Genomic DNA, 21,568 nt, shown 5'->3' with positions numbered 1-21,568 from the left:
ACTGGGCAAGGTGAGAACAGCAAAAGTACAGAGTTGCGTATGGTAGACCACACATATGCACAGACTGCCATGGGCAAGCCTACGACTACAAACCTTTGTCTCTAATTATCTGTCTATTTCTGTCTTTTATGCTCACTCTCTCTCTCTCTCTCTCTCTCTCTCTCTCTCACACACACACACACACAAATCACAGAATATTCTTTCAATATTCTTTTTTTCAAATGGAGAAGGGAAAAGCACATTCATGCACTCCCCACTCCACATTCGTGCAGCTGGTAAACATCTCCCCTCTGCCTCATCACCACCATGTGCACTCACACACTTCTGCTTTTGGTCATGGTGTCATGGACCACACCCATACTGCCTGAAGGGTGGCCAGCTCTCCTCACAAAATAACTTATAATTAACAATGTACCATTTTTCTTTTCATGTCATTCAAACCTTTCTTTTTTTTCTTTTTTTTTTACCAAACGCTACCATTTGCATCTCATTTTATTCACAAATGTGGGCTGCACTGCAGAGATTATCTAGCTCTTTAACCAGGAACATTCTTTCTTTGGGCTCTAAAATACTTCAAGTCGGTTTTATTCTGGGCTGATCTGATCACTTTTATGTTTCATTTTTGGGCTGGCTATGCTCTCAAAGCATAATCTAGACATAGTGCTTCATGAATTCAAGTTCACAAAGACAACACACTGGTTAGGCCTTCATCCCTCACTATATACCAAGCCTAAGCCATTTGAGAGCCTAGAGAGGATTTCTCAGCTATCCGTTTATCAAGATTCAAGATTCTTGCAAATTCCCAAATACAAATACAAATGAATACGAATACAAACTATGCAGTTACTAGAAAAGGTAACCAAAATGAGGCATTTTTGTCATTATTAATCATGTTTTGTCATTATAAAGAACCTTTACAGGAAGGGTTTTCTTTTGTTCCAGGTCACTCAGGCAGTTTCAAAAGAATCAACAATATGCAGTACACTGGCGGCTGAAATTATCCCCATGGCTAGCTTCTTGTATTACTAGTTTGCTCTTTGCTCACACAGCTGTCATTTGCTGTTAAATAATTACAAAGCCACCTCTGATTCCATTCCTCAGAGATCCTGCCCCTATAAAGGCCCTATAACAGGCAGATTTAATCCTTTTATTGACCTGAAAGTGTTTGTATATTGCAAAATGCATGTAAATGCATTATTAAATGCAACGACGTCCTGTTCTACATTTACTGAACTGCTGCTGCTGCATTTAGCCCACATGAAACGGGGCTGCTGGTTTTTGTGGATTAGCCATTAAGACACACATTTTCATTTCCAGAAATTGGGACGTTCATGATAATAATAATAATAATAATAATCATAATAATAATAATCATCATCAGAATACAATGTATCTTTCACACAAGAAAACAAGAAGTCTAAAGTGCTTTCCAATGGAGAAAAAATACAGCACATTAAAATATCGATAAAACGTATGCAAACAAAAGTATACATACAAAGTGCTAAAAAATTATAAGGATTTTACAAAGGTAAAATCAAGAACAATTACACAGAGGACAATTGCCTTTTCAGCTAAAGCATTTGTTAAGCAATGTAAGAAGCTTAATGGAGGAAGAAACTGTCCCTTACTGTAGGTATTGTGCATACAAAGAAAGAAGGACCACTACATAATTCACCTTTTGAATATACACGAGCCATGCTCCAGTAGATCTGACTGGCTGATAAAATGGAATAAAAATATTGGAAATGTATTCAGATGCTAATACATTTGGGGTTTACACAAGTAAAACAACCAATTTAAATTCTAAAACTAACAGGTGACCTGAGCACTTACAGTATATACTGGATAAATGAGAGCTTTTTTCATATGGGGAAGATTTCTGGCAGCTGCATTCTGTATAATTTGCAGCTGTTCTGTTCATTTCTTTAGAGGACTCAAGAACAAAGCATTACAGTGGTCTAACTGGCTAGTGATAAAAGCATGCATTCATTTTCCAGAATTGGCCTATTTCAAAAATTCTCCAACTTGATGCTAGAAATGTTTCTCAGATGGAAAAAGGCCACTTTTCATATAAACTTGAAAGCTCGAACATCCATGATAGCCTCAAGATACTTTACTTCTGATTGGTTATTTGCAGAAGATTACCAAAGCTCTTTGAGTTTTATATCTTTGTGGCATTTTTTGGGAGCTAACTGTATCCTCAGTTGACACAGGGATGTGCAGTTCATTTGATTAACAATGAAAATGAATACCTAGACCACCTTTTCTGCAGGGCCCCATAAGTGATGTCTGTCTTTTTAGAACAATAGTCTCAAAGGACAACAGAATGTTCTTCCTAGTAGATACAATGAAAATCATTCTAATGCCATGTCTAATGATTATGTATGATGATCAAGTGATCAAGCAAGTCAAACTTGGAGATAAAATGTAATAGAATATGAACAGATATGTCGCTCCAATGCAAAAAATTATAAATAAATAAATATACTTTAAGGTGCTTTTCATACCTTGCAGCACAGAAATATTCGGTAGGATGTCCACAAATCTGCTTTGCTCTGTCACACTCCTTAAAAGTGCCACGTAGCGCAATTTCTCCTTGGATAATGCTTGAATATCATTTTAACTAGTCTGAAAAATTTGTCAACTTTTGGGAAACCAATAACAAAAACGGCTCTTGCAAGTTCCACAATGTGAACATTGCAAGTTAAATGAACTGCACTTGCCATCAAGCCTTTGAGGATTTGATTACATGCTTTCAAAGTGGAGGCAATCTTGCATTATCTGAGACAAATGCAGTTACATTGTAGAATTCATCCTCAAAGTTCAATAGCCATTGTTTAATGCTAAGCATGACTAAGCTGTAATTTACAGCAACTAGGTACACTGTCTGCTACAATGACTTAAATCAGTAATTCATTTCCCATGCAGAACAACACATGTATGGTTAAAAAAGTGCAGAAATGTAATTGTCTGAGCCATCTTAACCCATATCTGACCACAGACATGCTGTCAGCTGACTTGACCAACTCTGCCATTTCTTACATCCTTATTAAAAAAAACAAATCACATAATTTATGATTTGTCAACTTTTTCAAGTGGGATGTTTGCACTCAAAAATTAATATGTCAAGTAGTTGTTTTTTGTGCCTGAATGGATCTGTTGCAGGCTAGGGACAATAAATTGACTCCACCACATTAGTTACGACAGCACCCAGTCACTCAAAAGACATTTGTTCCCCTAATCGGTGTATCACTTCAACTAATTGCTTTTATAAATGTCACAATTTCACACTACACCTATAATTAATCAGGAGATTATGGTAAACCAATGCCTACAATGATTCATTGAAATAATTTTGGATCACAAGAAGAATTTGTGTCCCCCTCCTTATTATATATTTCCAAATAAATAAAAAAAAACAAGAAAAAGACAAAAGGTAAAAAAAATTATGTATAAAGATAACAGTAACAAGCCTGATTGTAACTATCTAATGTGATTTATAATGCTAGCTGGAATTGCAGGAAAATAGCCTCTTAATCAGGCATTTGACCACTGGCACAGAGCTGTAATTATTGCTCAAAGAATAGGCAAAGAAATCCATCTTACATATGTCCGTAAATAATATCAAAATATTTCAAGCTTTGCATTACAAGAGATACTAGTTCAGATAAGACATACGCCCTCCCATGATTCAAGCTCTTCAGCTTTCTAGGAAAAATACACCCTAAACTGGATCAAACCATCTGTATTCAAGCAGGGAAATTTCTGACCCCAGAAACAGCTGACGTTTGGATTAACAAATTACTAGAGAGCAGGAATTGTTTTAAATCCTTTAAAATTAAAGAAAGGGAGAAATGGATAAGACTCATTAGAATATTACAAACTGTTGTTTTATTGCATCCACGTATGAAGGCCCGACATGCACAAACGTTTTGGCCTAAGCCTACCTCAGTGTGCTGAATGTGCCAATAAATTAAATGAATTTCACCGAATGAATTTAAAATAAAAATTTTCAAACACATTTCCCCCTTTTAAAAAGCCTAAAGATAACGGTTTCTCCTCTACTTCACCGTCTGTGGGTGAATTTTGTTGTTGCAACACCCGTTAGAAAAATGCACCAATGATTGGATTACAGTGCGCCAAGCCAAGAAAAGGCATACTTCATACAGATGTGGAGCCAGACAGGCTCAAGAGTATAAGAGAGACTTGATTAAATATAACCAGAAATCACACAACCATACCCTCGCCATTCCTACAGCATGAAAGCCTCTCTCCTTCAAACATATCATATGCAACTGGTTCTTGTGTCACTCAGTTCTTTTTTATGTGTGTGTGTTTTTCCTAAATAAATCTACAGAACTGGCTGAACACCATCAGAAGCTATCCTGAATGTATTTCCCCTTTTCGACCGCAAGAATATCCAGTTTCACCAGGTACATGCATTTGCCAAACATGTGTTGGTCTTGTTTTCTTTTATTTGCATAGTAGGCACAACATCTATAGTTCTTGCTGTTGCATAATAAATTAGTAGAGCTCCTTAAGCTCTAAGAAGGTACAGTATATTCTCAAAAATAATAGAAAAAAAACACTCCATCCTGTCTGCTTTAGGTCACACAGGATTCATGGAGTAATTAAACCATTGAATTCATCTGAAACATTTGAAATGAGGCAACAGATGAAAGCAAAAGAAAAATCTGTCAAATCAGACAATGTAAACCTCCTGTTTATTTGTGTATTTTTTTTCTCCACCATGGATTATCTCAAGATTTAAATTTAGTTCACTGGCTATGATGGTGAGATCACTGAAGCAAAAGCCAAGTCAAGGCAGCAGTCCAACATGAGAGCGATGGCAGAACTAAGAGAACTTAGAGAGTCAGGCAAGCATTAGCTTTCCTCATGCTTTTAACTCTGTGGTTCCTCTGAAAACATCTCAACAACTGGATGATATATTCATACTTAATAGCCCCTTAGATATCAGAGTTCCACATATATGCAATTACTCAGATTATCACCAATCGACACACATATTTTAAAGGAGAATTCCACCATAAAATTAACTTGAACTTGTAGAAGAGTAGCTGCCCTCCTAATTAAAATGAGCTCACAACCAGCTCTCTGCCTGTAGTGAGTGCAGAGACATAGCCCCAAGCTACTGTGCATGCTCTCAGAACCTCCCATATTAAAGACTGGCGTGAGACAACGGCAGTCACAGGTTGCCACTCCTACTGAATACAAAAGGGCTGGTCATTACTACTTGGTTAGAGAGAGGCTAAATTACTCACTAGCAAGCTGGCCACTAAAGAAAAAAAATCTAGGTGTATGTGTTCAGTTGAGTTTGTTTTACTGCTAAAGATCTAATAAAAAGAAAATGCCACTTCAGTGAGGTTAAAATGCATGGGTTTGACATAGAGTAACTAATATTTGAATAATTGTGATTTATACAGTTGACTCATAGCAAGTTTTTCAGATACGGTCACAACTTGTAAAATATTTGGTTATCAAAATAAATACGGCAAAACAGCCATTTTTGAAGAATTCCGGTGGTGAGAGAGAATCGGGTGACGATACGAAGGCATTAAGCCAGACAAAATGTATGAGAGCTGATATGGATATTCTCCACATCTACGCATTTAAACAACAAAAATAATCTATCATGCTTGCCTCTTGTTCATTCATTGCAGTTTTTCATTGCTTTTCTAAACGATGCATCAACAGCAACACAACCTGCTTGACATTTTAAAGACAGAATTAGCCTATGTGGGCCTGAGAAATCAATTTGGAGTCAATTTACCTGTTCTACTGCCAGTTAAAAATGTATTTTGAAAGCAGAATTTTAGCCACTTCATGCGTAGTTGCATTGTCTACAAGGTTTGGGTCAGTTACTCATTTCATACTGTCCTTCTACGGCAAGCATGGACTTAAATATTTTCAGTGAACTGTCTGTCAAGCCTCTGTGCTCTTAAAATACATGCATCTGATGGTTGAGTAGCCATTACACCAAAGCCTATAGCTAAATAGCCCAATGTTCATTGTAGGCACAGGTGGTTGCATGTAGGCTTACAGTCTCTGGGTAAGATTCTTAAGTATTTATCAAATGTAATTAATAATAGTACATAGTAGCATGGCATAGCATTTGCAGCAGCAGCAAAAGCAAGTAGCAGTAAGTTAGCCAACTTGACTCTGATTCAAATGTGGAATCTGATGCTATCTAGCAATAAATGAACAATAGTTGGCCTACACATGTGTCAGTGTGTCACATGTTGGATTTCAGTCTCTGGTCTACTCTGCTAATGTGCTCCTGTATCCATACTATATCCCCACCTCATCCAAAGCTAGTAGTTGCCCAGAATCTCTCTCTGATGTGAGTATGGTCAACGCCCCCTTCGCCAATGTCGAAGACATTTCCAAATTCAAATTACCCGGCCATTGTAGTTCTTGAGGAAGGGTAGAGGTGTACCGACTTACACCTCCACCAAATATCTCTCTACAGAGATTGCTTTGGCCAGCCACACAGAAAGAAATAATCAGTTACGCCTTGATCTGTTAAATGAGCTAAATGTTGTTTTGCAGAAGACTGTTGCAGACCCACTTATCCAGAGCAGCTTACATAGCTTAAATTCTTTATGTACAATCCATTTATACAGCTATTTGTTACTGATGCACCCTACCTACAGTACAATATAACCTGAGTCAACGGCACAGTTTCCTCACCATTGTGCTACACTGATGCTTTGGTGGAGAATTATTTTCGAATACACTGAGTTTACTTGTATTTGTGCATTGTTTAAGCAGCAGACACATATGAATTTTTTTAAAGGACAAATTAGAAATTGTAATACTAGAAATCTTGACTAGCTCTAATCAAAGCTGTCGTGCACTGATTTCAGTCATGCTGTTACCGGGCAAACAATGCGCTCATCACAGCTGTGGTCGGCGGAGGTCAGAGAGCGCTTCAGCCATGCTGTGCAGTGAAACATGAAATCCTCCACAAACTGTACTCTCAGCTGGCTTCATGAGGACGCCCTTCTCTGTCTTTGAGAGGAGTTCAGAATAACGCTGATCCAAAAAAAACCCTCCCCCTGCCAGCAGACAGCTGTGGGAAACACTTGCATGCTCCATCCCCTTCTGAAGCTGCATTGTGTAGACAGCAGCCGAGGGAGAAACGAATAGGAAAAGCTACAATGCGACAATGCAAGTCCTGTGTCAGCATTTCCCAGTAATGCCCTTGGGATCTGGTAGCATAGTATTCTATGTTTGAAAAATCAGCCATACCCTTCCAAAAGATTAATGAAGACTATCTTTAAATATAGGTCAACATATATGTCATATACTTTGTCATTGTCATTGTTATTTACTCCTTTTTCAAAAACAGATTATAAATAGCATACTGACAGATATATTCCCATTTATTATGGAAAATGAAAGCAATAACAACTGATATTGACCATGGACTGTGTTGTGCCATGCTCTAAGATTTTTTTTTTTTTTTTTTGTGGTCCAAGTCATAGTACCACTAAAAACTTCACTAAAATTTTGTTATGTATTTGTCAAACTATTTTTATTGATCTGCAGGGTGGAGCAATCTTTAGTATTTAAATTTAATACAAAAATGTTTTTTTCCATAAAATCCTAATGCTTTGAAATTGGAGCCAAAATGCACTTCACTAGCCCTTCAAAGTTTAAGTACCATGATAACAAATGATAGCATGTGCCATGTCATTTGCATTATTTCACCATTGTGGTGGATCTCCAATGGAATTGACTATGCAGCATATAATACTACCAACGTTTTTTTTTCATTGGACGTCGCTAGTATTGATTTGTTGTTAGAACCTTAGTGGCTAATTGTATAGTAGCTAAATGACTTAATGCAGAATTTGAGATTCACATAATGACATTCAAATGACATAAAATGAGCCTCAAACCACCGTGCTGCTGCCAGATATGCAGTAAATACTACAAGCATTGTTTCTCCTGAATATATTTTCCATTGAGTCCAACAGGAAAATGAATCAGGAGAAACAATGCTTGTAGTATCTACTGCATATCTCGCAGCAACACAGTGGTTTGAGGCTCAGTTGATACCTTGGACCCTTGATGACTTAAAGCCATTTAGCCAACAAATGTGTTCCATACTGTATCAGCATAATTTACAGCTGAATCTAGTCCCACCCCCCAATTCCCATTCATTCAAATGCAAAGAGTTTTTGTATCGCTTGCAGGTGTCATGGTTCTGTGTTTTCCTGTCTGTCTTTCCCTTGTTGGGCCGCCAGATGGCGGCACTTCTGTTTTGTGTCCTGCTCCCCCCTGTTAATTGTATTATTGTTTGTCTCATTATTCTATCATTGTTCCCACCTGTGTCTTGTTATCCCCTCCTTTTCTGGTTTGATTGTTTTTTGAGTTCACCTGTGTCTTGTTACCCCCTGTCTATTTAAGTTCTTTGTTCCCTTGACTCGGGTGCTGGTTCCTTGTGTTTGTTTCTGACGTGTGTTTCAGACCGTATGTACCTGCCTGCGTTTTTGACCCGTTTGTGTTTGTTTCCGACGTGTGTTTCAGACCGTATGTACCTGCCTGCGTTTTTGACCTGTTTGTGTTTGTTTGCCCTTGTACTCTGCCTGCCTGTGTTCTGCCCTGCCTGTGTTTTTGAGTTCCTGTTTCTGTTTTATTAGATATTTTTTGAGTTTGTGTTTTTGCCCACCGTGGCCTTTTCTGTTCCCTGCTTGTTTACCTGTCCTGTAAGTAAAGTCTTTGTTAATTTTCCCTTTTTGAGTTTGTGTTTTTTTCCCTCTGCGTTTGGGTCCCCCCTACCCGTTACGTGACAGTAGGACAACCTGAAAATAAGATATCCAGTCTCTGATGATGTTGATAGGTCACAGACATCAGGAAGTCATGGCATGCAAATGATATGCAACCAAATACAAAACATTATGTTAATTTGTCTAGAAACACTGAAATGGGGGACTATGTATAAAAAGTGCTGTAATTACAACATGGTGACATCAAAATGTATAAGAAAACCCTTTAATAAAAGCTCTGAGTCTGCACTTTGACCATGTGTGAATTGTTTGATTACAAACAGAAAAAATAAAATATTAAATCAGAAAAAAACAGAAAAATGCAGGTGGTTTTAATGTTGTGGCTGATCGGTGTATACATATAGGGGAAAAAAGGTCACTGTGTTGTTTATAAAAGTTGCTATATGGAACAACAAGGTCACCACGGGACCTATTTTTGTATTCATGTTGTGTCTAATATAATGTCCAGAAAATGCAGTCTCCATATGTACATTTTTCACACTTCAGAAAAGCCTCAAGTTGCTGTCATGATAGCCTGCGAATTGAAAGAGCAAGATGAGGCCTGCGATAGCTTTTAAGTTTGTGGTCTTTCATCTTCCTGGGATATAAATCTAAAGTTTTGATTCATGATTTGATTCCCTTTATCACAATTTGTAATATGAATTAAATGTAATAAAAATGTAATATTAACAACACTTCACTTCAATGACATTTCACTGATGCAACAGTGATGATCCCTTGCCAACAGGTCCATCCCAGCCAAACCAAACATGAAACCCCCAAGTCTAATGCAAAAAAGGGGCAATAAACCACAACAAATCACTTTCAATGTGATAAAAAACAAAATACAAAATGAGTAGACAGCAGCCTCGGATCAGACATAGTGGCATGTTGCAGAGCTATTGCTGAAGAGTACAATTTGTTGTCAGATAAAAAGAATGTCTCAAAGGGACTAGACTTTATTAGTAACACTCACCTAACATGGTTACTCCATAGATATGAAAAAATATACACAAAAACAAAAAATACCTACAGGATAAAAACAGAAAACCCTAGAGGAAACTCATGCTCATGTCGATCATAATGCATATCTGTGCTGGCCTCACAATGGCGGAATATTTGTGTATGCTCTTTTTTGATGTATTGTGAAATGTTATATAATCAATAAAGTTCTTTAAAAACCCAAATAGTTGGTCATCTTCCAACTTAGACTGAAGATGTACACATTCAGACTGCATTTTGGCTCCCCTCCCTTCCCCACTCTCACCTTTAGTACCAATTTCGTTCATGGTATTTCTACGTTTTTTACTTTTATGGTTTGTTTTTCTTCTTAGGGATTGTTATTGATGCTGTCTGTATGTATTTAGAATTGTATTTTGGTTCTTGGTTAGTACAGATGTTGCATCTTAACTCATTGATCTAAGAATGTTGTAAGCAAAGTCTGGCACTATTGCTGATATTAATCATATAAACACTCCTGTGTCTCTCCTAAATTGTAAGTCATGGAAAAGTGCCAGATAAATTAACTTAATGTAATACAATGTTTTGCCCATTGCAGGGCTTCTGTAACTGTAATTTACAGCAAGAGGGGTGGGGGTCAGTTTTCCTAAAGAACATGGCGTCTCAAATTCATCACTGCGTAGCCTGTTAGGTACCACAAGACTGGGCACTATAAGTAAATTCTGTCCTACTTCCAGAAATAAAAATCAAAATACAATCAGACACTTTGAAATAAAATCAAAAATAGTGGGTCACTGAAAAGTACACACCCTTATAAAAAACTGATTTTGAGTGAGATACAAATTGCCACAAGATTATTTTCTTCTTTTTTTAAGTGCAGGGCTACAAAATAAGACAGGCCTATTTCAAAATAATATGTAATGTGAGTAATAATTGTTTCTTAAATTATTTTAATTCTATAGATTGGCATGCATTACCATATAATTGACCATCATTCCCTTTGCTTTTATATTTTAGAGGTTCTAGAGTACATAAAAGAAATGCATCTTAGACAATCTGGCATCTGTAGAGATGGTCTCTCTCTAATCATTCATCAAACATATTTGTGTTTGCCCCATATGTTCAACATTCATATATTTGCATTGTTAAAGCCACCAAAATAGGACAGAGCTTCTGGGTTTGAGTTAAGACTTTGGTGGATTAAAATGTAAAATAATTATTTGACACCAAAATGTACACAGCATTTTTTTTTTTACATTTTATTAAAGGCATACTATGCAGGATTTTTGGCTGGACCACAACAGCGGGGCCAACCCTACAAACGCGAATGTCTGTGACTGACTGAGTAACTGAGTGATGAAGTTACACCATTGGTCGGCCGAGTTATGAAGTTACACCATTGGTGTGTTAGGTCCAGCCATATACTAGGTTTTCTAGTCTTGTTACCTTGAAAATCTAAAATTACCAATGCTAAGGCATATCTATGATGCACTGGCATTCTCTGTTTTCACACACATTTGCCAGATTCATGTACCTTTACCTGTATTTGTTATTCTAAAATGTGTTTGGGACATTTCTGGGTGTGGCACTGTTTTCTGTGTATGGAGTGGTTGGTATGGCCGCAGAACTAACTAGCAAAGAAGTACAGATACAGCAAAGCAAAAAGACAAGCCGACATGGTTCGTTCAAGTACTAGAGTCAACCCTGGAATTGCCTTTCCTCGGTGGCGTCAGCTGAAGTTAGCCAACAACAGCCAACAAAGCCAACTCCACAGCTATGTGGAGTTGGCTTGTTTTTCTGTTGGACCTGTAAGTAGCGTTAGTGGCAATGTGAAGCTGCCGACAATATGGACTTTCCTGTGTGTATTTCAAATTTATAATACAATGACAAAATCACTACGTTCATTACGTTCAACATAATAATTAAGCTATAATCAAATCTGCCTTATTACTGTTGCTCACATTCACTTGTTTCATGGTACTAATGTTACCTCCAGCTATCCAGCTAGCTACGTTAGGTGGGGTAAATTACTTGGCATCAGTGGGTGGGTTTGAAAACAGAGATGAAGTCTTTGATTGTAAACACAAGCTAAGAAATCCTACATGGTATGCCATTTACAAAACCAATGATGATGTAAATGGCTTCATTGCAAAATTATCAAACTGAGTGAAAGTTTAAAAATAAAAAAGTTTTTTTTTTTTAAAAAGCTTGCGCAAACAAAATGAGCAATTCCAGTCCCTAGGCTACCATTGTCCTCGAAACAGGACCTTAATTTGGCAACAATGGGTATTGAATACTGTTAGCTGCTTAAATTTTGATTGGCTAATTATTTGTCTACCTCACCTTTGTATATTATTATGGGTCAATCACGAAAAAATTATAATAATTAAGACCACAATTCTATTATAAGCAGGGTTTTTCCTGCTTTGAAATGTCTTAGACAGGCTGCCTAAATGCTTTTTTCAAGCTGCCTATGGGAGAAATTGTGCAAAAAACCTAAAAGACAATTAGAAATGGTCAGTGAATTTATTTGTATAATTGTTTCGTGAATATACTTCATTTCATGTTATAAAATTTTGACTGCTTTCAAGTTTACATGCAACCTTAGACATGGTAAATTAACTACAGTAGAATCCGCTTAATTGCATAAAAGAATGAAACATCCAGAGTACAGATAACTGCGCATGCCACATTTGATTTCAAAAAGAAGCCATCTACCTTCATTAATTTTTGTGGTTTTATGTCTTTTTAGGGCAAATATTTGTTTATCTTTGCCACATCTGCCGACTACATATACATAAAAATATGTCCAATCACATAATGTGATTGGACATATATCAATGAAAATATCCTAAATATGTGCCAATGGTTTATGTTAATATGCAATCTCTTCACAATTGAATGAATGAGAAATAGTTCAGGATTTGGAAATTTTATGCAAATACCTGTATTATCCGTTATGCAATTACGTGGATTCTACTGTATTAAGCTACACTGTTTTTGTCTATCTGTGCAGATTGTCATAGCCAGTCATAATACATAATAGAACATAATATTCATTGTTCTATTTTAAATTAATTTAAATTTAAATAAACAGTGTCACAGCCCAAATTTTTATAGACTGCACTGTATTGACTAAGATTAAGTTTTCAAAAACTACCTTCCTGGGTTACCTTCCTTGTCTTTCCTGGACAAACCAGGAGAAAGAAACAATATTTTGGCTAAAAGAAGCATATGTCCCATCCCCCCACTAGAATGTCACCCATGATGGATTTCTAAGAGACCCTTCTTCATAAATAATAACCTTATAAACATTTGCATTTTTATTGTTTCCAAAGAGTCTGTGTCAGCTCTCCTGACATGTCGTTAATTTTACAGACTTTATGCAGTGAAACTTTTCCTACAACAACCATCAAAGTCAGTTAGAAAAATAGAGCTAGCAACAACAGAACAAGTTAAATTAGATTTACCTTGTCTTACTTATTAAGTTAATTATTTAAATTCAACTTTGGTGTATTGCATCTGAATTTCAGGTTCACTTGATTATAATCTATCATACTGCAACAGATAATACAGCACAGGAAATACAGTCTGCTACTTGCACTATGGTTATACAGGAGCAGGATGTTTCATGAAGATGCAATCAGATACAGTTAAACTACAGATAATAGAATATCATTGTTGCTGCTGCTAACACGGTTCTCCAGCACTCATGAGGGAAATACTAGTTGTTAAGGAAGCACGAAACCCTTTTTGAGTGCTATGATTGGCAAAGCCTTCGGATAATGGTGCTGCATTGTGATAAATTGTTTTACCAGTTCCCATGTGACAAAATGCTGGAAATGCATCCTCTCTATTAACAATAAATAATGGCTTAGAAGAGGCAATAAGCCATCAGTTGTGATTTGAAAGATGACTCGAGCTGGCTAAGTACTCCTTATTTGCCAGAAAACTGCTTTCACACAGAAGGCAGCTCCCATAGTACGGCAAGCCTGCTGTAAGTTCACACTTCTCCTGCAGTGTGAATATTGTAATAAGATTCACTGATTCTCACTGAAAGCTGAAACTTCAGTGAAGCTCCCATTGGCACTTTCAGCCCTATGTTTCCAGACCAGCTTGATGTGAGCAGGTCTTTTCCTTGTGGTCCCAAAACAGAAACAGGACTTCAGGGAGGCCAAATACCAACTTTAATAACACCCATGGCAGTTGTTTTAGGATCCCACTATGTCAGTTGTCTATTTCCATGCATATACAACATAATACAAAGTATGAATTAACCACATTGGTCAGAAGAGGAGTGTGAGCTGGCCCAGAATGTGTGGGAACAGCGTGTTTATCCCTGGGTTCACAAGAAAGTCTAAAAAGAGGGAACGCTATGGGTCAGAGAAAAAAAAGAGCAAGTAAGGTACAGTTGTAATTCAGAGAGATTTCTTCATCACATAGAAGTGGTACAGGCTATGTGCATAGATGCAATTCATTATATTTACTATGACAGAAAGTGAATAAGCTTGTACAGAATGTACAGAAATTCCGTTCAATTGGATTCATTTTCTTCATAGGCTATTGTAGTATGGAGTCCTATTTTTACCAAAATTAAACAAATAAATATGCCTTTAGGGTATAAATAATAATATGAAAAAATGCGGAAATATAAGGTTACATGCAAAAGTACTAGGACAGTGGCACATTTTTTGTTGTATTGGATCTGTAGCACATCGGATTTGAAATAAAACAATGAGTATGAAGTCAGAGGGTATTTACATCTATATTGGCTGATCTGTGTAGGAATTACAGCCCTTTTTATACATAGTCCCTCCATTTTAGGGGACCAAAAGTAATTGGAGAATTAGCTGCTCAGCTGTATCTTGGCCACACTGAGCTCATACTCAGCTGTATCTTCATACACAAGAGACCGCTTCACCTTGGGGGATTCTTCAGCTAGAGATCAGCCAGATCTGACCAGCTCATTGTGGATTTTCCCTTACTTTTTTCATCATCCTCAATTTCAATTGATTTAAAAATGGCTTTTTATAAAAAAATTTAAAAACATTTATAATGGTGCTTTTCCAAATAACACATATAAGTAGCTCTATATTCAATTTTTCCATTTAATGGAACACCTCATTTTGTCATGTCACTTTTATTTCATGATTTGGTCATCTGTCCATCAACACAAGTGGGTTGGGGTCAGACAAGATCTTTGGTTGCTCACACATATACACACAACATCCTCTCATGTTTTCTTGCAATGATTCACCCCATATTTAAATTGCCTATGCTTCAGAAATGTGGGGTTTGTCTTTTATCTCAGATACCAGAATCCCACCCACTACCCATCGTCTCCCACTACGTTTTCACCAGCCAGTCTGATGGTGCTTGCATGTGTGTGTGTGTGTGTGCATGTTTGTGAGTGTGAGGTGTGTTTCTGTGTGTGGATGTGCATGTGCACACACGTATCTACAGTACTGTGCAAAAGTCTTAGGCACCCTAGATTTTTAAATATAATATATAGTATATATTTGGTCGTAGATGTTTTTTTTTGTTTTGTTTTCTGCATTAGTGTGCCAGTAGAAAAGAGCAAATTTGAGATATCCAAACATGAATTTTCCAAAAACTGAAATTTTACAGACACATTTTTGTATTTTGTTAAATAAATTAATATTTTAAGTAATAGACTACTTTTCAGATAAAAAACTTGATCAAGGGTCTCTGGGAGAGCCAGAAGCAAGCGAAACAGCCAAAATCTGCAGAAGAACTGTGGCAAGTTCTCCAAAATGCTTGGAACAACCTACCAGCCGATTTTCTTATAAAACTGCCGGACAGTGTATTTAAGAGAATTGATGTAGTTTTAAAGGTGAAGGGTGGTCACACCAAACATTGATTTTATTTAGTTTTTAACTATTTACTGCTCTTTATATTATTTTTTTGATATTTATAACTTTTCATATCATTATTTTTGAAAGCATCTTAGCTGTAAAGCTTTTTTTCACAGGTGCCTAAGACTTTTGCACAGTACTGTATGTCCTTATGTACGCATGTGTATATCTGTGTGTGATTTGCAAACATGCATATGAGTGTGACAGCATGTGAGACCACTTAGTCAAGGCACCTTTGGCTCCCACGCACTACTCTGATACTCCAAAAGCAATTGATATTAGAGAGCTGGCCAGTAGCTGATCAGTTAGTGAGACATGTAAAATGCCTGACCTCATGAAGTCCATTTCATGCACATATGTATTAGTTTCGTGGGTATGAACCATATCACACACCCTTTATCTGTGCTTATTTCAAGCTTCTCAGGTGGATCTCAATCTCATCCAATGCTCAAAATCCAGTATGCCAAAGCTGACAACACACTAGAAGAGCTTTCCTAACCACCTGGTCAACATTCTTGCATATGTGCAGTCAGATAATGCAAATGTTCCTATAAATAGAACCCATACTGCCAATCACTTCTTCAGGTGAAGTATCTCCATGTGCTGTACACATAAAGGAAAAACTGACAGCAAATAGAAAATTGGCATAACACCACTGTGTATAGCCACTAAACCAACACTCAAGAACAAACAAAAAAAACAGACCATGACAAACCAGTTGATAGTAGCACCGGCAGTCAGCCAAAGAAATAAATGAGAATTGCACAAATATAACACTGCTATTATAGAGTAAAAGATTCATAAGTGCTTGTCACACATTTTCTTCAAAAGCATAGCTTGCTGAATTAATCTTGACCTCAAACTTGCCATGCTGACACTTATTTAATTGTGAGTAAAAGAACAAGGATTGATAGAATCTAAGGCATACTATGCTAATTTGTGAGCCTTCTACAGTCAAACAAAACTGCTTCTTCCCTGATTTAAACCATCCACCAGAGGGAGATTAAGGGTTTGCAAAGTGCAATCAAATGCACTGTTTAAGGGTATGTACAATTCAGTCAGATCTTCCGGACTATTCCATTACTACTTTGCTCACCATAAATAGATACCAAAAGCAAGATGCCGGTGTCAAAGAAAATGAGTTCCATTTGCCCATAAACTGCAGTGCATTTGACTGAATCTGGGGGATAAATCGAGGAAGATGCTGCGCAGAAGAGTCACTACTCACCCTCCAGTTCATTGTGGATAATGTCGGCCAGGTTCGGCTCCTCCCCCCACCAGAAGATCCACAGCTCCTTGCCATCGGGTTTCGCATCGCGCCGCCACACGCAGAGCAGGTTGGCCTTCACGCACCGGGTGAAGCTGCGCAGGATAGGATCATCCTGAGCCGGCGCCGAAATCACAGGCCCGCATTCACCACCACCTCGGAATCTATAGCGCCGCCATTTGATTCCAGTGAGCTCCGCCTGTGGAAGAACGAGACAGAGACTGATCGGTCTGATCACGACATTTCGTGGAACTGAACAGAGAAGCCATCACTACTTAATTTAAGACTGACATGGAGGAAGGGGGATGCATAGATAGAGGTAAGCACAGAGAGAAAAAAGGGATGAGATGAGGAAGGAAGACGATGAAAAATTGAGAATCTTGTGAACCATATGTCTAATGTTCACTGTTGCGGCTAATGTCTGCATTCTGGGACCTGTCTGCATGGATCTGGCACCTCCTGCCCGTGTTAATGCATGGGTATGCCAAGGCTCAAGCCCCAGGGCACAAACTGTCAAGGGGCCTACAGGGTCCGAGAGAAAAAAATCATAATTATCACAATTAATGAAAAAACTAAAATTCTTTGTTATACTGATGTCTGCGCACTGTTTTGCCGGTGAGAACACAGAAAAGGCTGTTACGACCCAGTTTGCTTAGGGTCCATCATGCCAAACTTCCAGTTCTGGCACACAGTTACCAACATGTAAACAAAACAGCTATTCCTGAGTCAATCCAAACAACAGTGAAAAAAATGTCCAGGCTGGGATGGCAATATACAATGGTGCAAAAGTGGGTTACAATTATTCTTCTTCTGATTCTTCTTCTTCTTCTTGTGATTCTTATTCTTATTATTATTATTATTATTCATAATTCATTTCAACTGGCACTCATTTCAAGGGCAGCTTCAGCCATGGAAAGGCTAGTGTGATGTAACAGTCAAAGACAGCTGGAGCATATACTGAAAAAAACTGTGCGGCCATTGGATATATTTTAGAACTTGCGTGCAAAGGGATAAAAAGAACAACACAGTGACTTGACTAACAAACTACTGAAAACCTTGCCATGGCCATGCTTGCAACAAAATTACATTGTAGACAGTGTAACTACACATGGAATGACTAAAAACCCTACATTGAAAATATCTCATTTTTAAATGGCAGCAGAACTGTTAATACTGAAAACAAACCTCAGACCTACATACTTCTATCTTTATGCTATTAAAGTGACAAGTCAAGCAGGTTGTGTGCATTTCACTAATGACATGCCCTCTAGAAAAGCAACCTAATTCATTTAACTCTCCCACATGCACCCACATGCATAAATAACTATGAAATGTGATGCTGTTAAAGAAGCTGAATAGTTATTATATTTTCTGTGAAGTCATAAGAATATTGTTGATACAGTATGTTCTTGAACCCAACAAACAAAGTTAATCAATTGAGTGATGGCATTCTTTTTTAATTAATTGGAATATATCACTGTAGGGCTGTTCCCAGAAGTCTACCTCTTTTCAGTCCCCCAAAGGAAGACTTATCTGTGCTGACAGGGAGTCAGCAGGTGACAGTGACAGTGCTCAGTTGCAAAAAATCCTACTGGATCTTAGGTTCTCCATAATACAATGTAATCATGTTTTGTATTGCTAATGTCATGGGAAACAAGTTTGTGTCTTTTATGGCGGGGTGCTGACTAAAGATATTGACACATATGGGTCATCGCCCAGCCAGATACAAAGGTTAACCCAATGTGGTATGCTTAGAGATAGCACAAGCAAAATCATTAATGTACCATTTAGTTATGTTTGTGTCTTTATTTTATGACTTGGTATTTTGCTTTGATCTTTGAGTATATAAGAGGAAAGGTGCAATGGTTCCGGGAGACTCATCAACACAGTCTCCTACACATCATATGCATATAGTCATCTCACTACGCACACAGTTTTGCACCGTTGTACATTGCTATTCCGGCCTGGGCTTTTCTGTGTGGAGTTTGCATGTTCTCTCTCTTTGGGTTTCCTCCAGGTACTCCAGGTACTGGAAAGCCAACTGCGAACCAGGCCTAATCACCCAATTAGTGGCTGACCTCACTACTACTGCTCACTGCTGTTCTGGCTGAATGGAAGCAAATCCCTGCAGCAATGCTCCAACATCTAGTATCAAGCCTTCCCAGGAGAGTGGAGGTTGTTATAGCAGCAAAGGGTGGACCAACGTCATATTAATGCCCATAATTTTGGATGAGATGTTGGATGCCAGGTGTCCACATAGTTTTGGCCATGTAGTGTATCTTGAATAAGCTCGTATGTATTTCTCACACTGATACTCCTCATAAGTCATTCTCAAGTTGAACAGTCGAATGATCTGTAATAAAATGTCCATAAATACTAACATATGCAACAGCTAAGAAAGAGCAAAGCAATAGGCAGAAAGGTTTGTCAAAGACTTGAGAGGAACCCTGCACTTGTTTTTGCTGATCCCAGCAAGGGCTTTTTATTTGAAAACAAAATGTAGTTAGCTAGCAAAAAATGTCACTGACATTAAATCTTTACTCTAGGAGAATCTAAAAAGCTGAGAGTTTTCTGCTGAGAATGAAATTGGACTGCTCAATAGCCCTAAGCTACACTGCTACATATACTGTAGGTCTTACTGCACTTTGGAGATAGAGATAGCTGAGATAGATCTCTGCCTGAGTTAGAGTGGTTACAGAAGTCAGAAGCATAAGGAAAGAAGGCCGATATTTTATTTGGTTTATTAATATAAAATATTTTAATGACCAAATTAAATATTAGCATTCATTGCTGGCAAAGTTCAGGTGAATATAATGTACTCTATAATTTAATGAGCCAAGTTAGCTAATGAGCTGTATACTGTAAAGACATATACCTGATCATCTTAGTCTATGGCACCAATAAATTGGTAGTTATGGAGCATGCCTGCAGATAAGCATTAAAATAACAAATGGTTACGAAATGAATTATCGTTATGAATTATCATTGCTGAATCTGGAAGGTTTTTCTCTTTTCAAAAATGTTCATTGAATTGTACACATTTTTGATACCTTTACAAGTCTGACTGGTCTGCATAATGCCAGATCAAGTCCTTTTACAAACATTTAACATGTAAATAGGTGTTTATTTTTCAACCAATTCTGCTGGCCTGGTGAAAGCTTTTCTTGGCTATATGTGCAAACCGATCCGAAAAGCATCAGCTCATGACAGCACTGGCAATGTAAGTCGGCAAATAAGTGCATCGAAGATCTGAAGTAGAAAAGAGTAGACTGTGCAGATGGGCCAGCTCTGGAGGTGCAGGCCTCACAGCTTCTCTATCCCTGTTTTTACTCAAAACGTATTCAATATCATCTCTCTAGCATTTTCTCATTCCACGTGTAATATAAAACCTAGGCTGACACATTCCCACTAGAAAAAAACAACCGCTTGGGATGCTGAGGGTAAGCATCAGGCCCCCTCACAAACACAGCACACCTGACACAGGCCATAACTAAGGGCTATTTTTGAGATATGCAGGAGCGATGCAAAGTGTATGGAGGAGTTGTGGAGGGAAAAATGACCATCAGCAATACTTCTGTTCCATCACAGCATGGATCTCTTTGGAGAACATGAAAGGATGGGAACAGCACTGACAGACATTCTGCCTTAGGTCTCCTTGTTCTAATCGCCTAACTGACCGTGCTGAGACAAGAAAAGGGAGAAACAATGATGCACAAATGGTGAGATTTACAGACAAAGTAGCCGCATCGCAAAAGCACTTCCTGTATCGCAGCTCTGTTGTGATCACACATAAATGATCAATTTTATTACAACTCATAACGATGAAACATCCTTATTTCCAATTTTGCAGTAGGAGATGGGTATGTTTCCACTTATCCAGGGTACTTTCTATCATCCAGTTTCGCTGAGATTTGAAGAGCATCTGCAGCTCACCCTTGTACAACGACCTCAAGGGATCGATGTTTGTCACACTCGATGTACCACAAATTTACATTGAAAAAACTCAACAGCAACGTCTCTTTTCAAATATAATGCCACGGGTGCTCACAAACATTCACAGAGCTTAATTTGTGCATAGTTACATCAATGTAACATTAGCTTTATGACTTGTCCAGTCAGCTAGTATAATGCAAGACAGAGCTAACAGACAGACAACACAATATTACTCTGTTAGATAGAATTATCATCAGGATGAGCGGGTTTTCCATTTTCTGTCTCCTCTATTAATCTTTGCCATAGGCCTAACAAATGTGTTTGTATTCCAACCCTTAATTGTTATTCTTTATTATTAATATTGTTTTAATGTAATCTAATGACATTACACATTAATACATTATTATTATTATTATTATTATTATTATTATTATTATTATTATTATTATTATTATTATTGGGCCGGCACGCAGATGCAGTCCTACCGACTGTCACCTCACATCAAGAAGTTTCAATCTGGCCTTTCTGTGTGGAGTTTTCATGTTCTCCCTGTGTCTGCGTGGGTTTCCTCCGGGTACTCCGGTTTCCTCCCACAGTCCAAAGACATGCAGGTAGGCTAACTGGAGACCCTAAACTACCCATAATTGTGAGTGAATGGTGAGTGAATGGTGTGTGTGGCCTGCAATAGGTCAGCAGCCTGTCCAGGATGTATTCCTGCCTCTCGCCAAATGCATGCT

At 37.8% G+C, this 21,568-nt stretch overlaps 1 protein-coding gene across 2 annotated transcripts in view; it reads right to left on the bottom strand.

Moving 5' to 3' along the window:
• LOC135233108 (mediator of RNA polymerase II transcription subunit 13-like) overlaps window positions 1-21,568 on the bottom strand; it is a 149,872-nt gene that overhangs the window by 94,084 nt on the left and 34,220 nt on the right. For both annotated transcript variants that reach the window (XM_064296305.1, XM_064296306.1), the window contains exon 2: window positions 16,860-17,097. In XM_064296305.1, coding sequence (XP_064152375.1) covers window positions 16,860-17,097 — 238 coding nt within the window. The remainder of the gene's footprint in view (window positions 1-16,859; window positions 17,098-21,568) is intronic.

Source organism: Anguilla rostrata, chromosome 10 (assembly GCF_018555375.3).
Source record: "Anguilla rostrata isolate EN2019 chromosome 10, ASM1855537v3, whole genome shotgun sequence".
NCBI lineage: Eukaryota > Metazoa > Chordata > Actinopteri > Anguilliformes > Anguillidae > Anguilla > Anguilla rostrata.
Note: the sequence above shows the minus strand (reverse complement) of the source record. Positions and strands in the feature narration are given on the sequence as shown.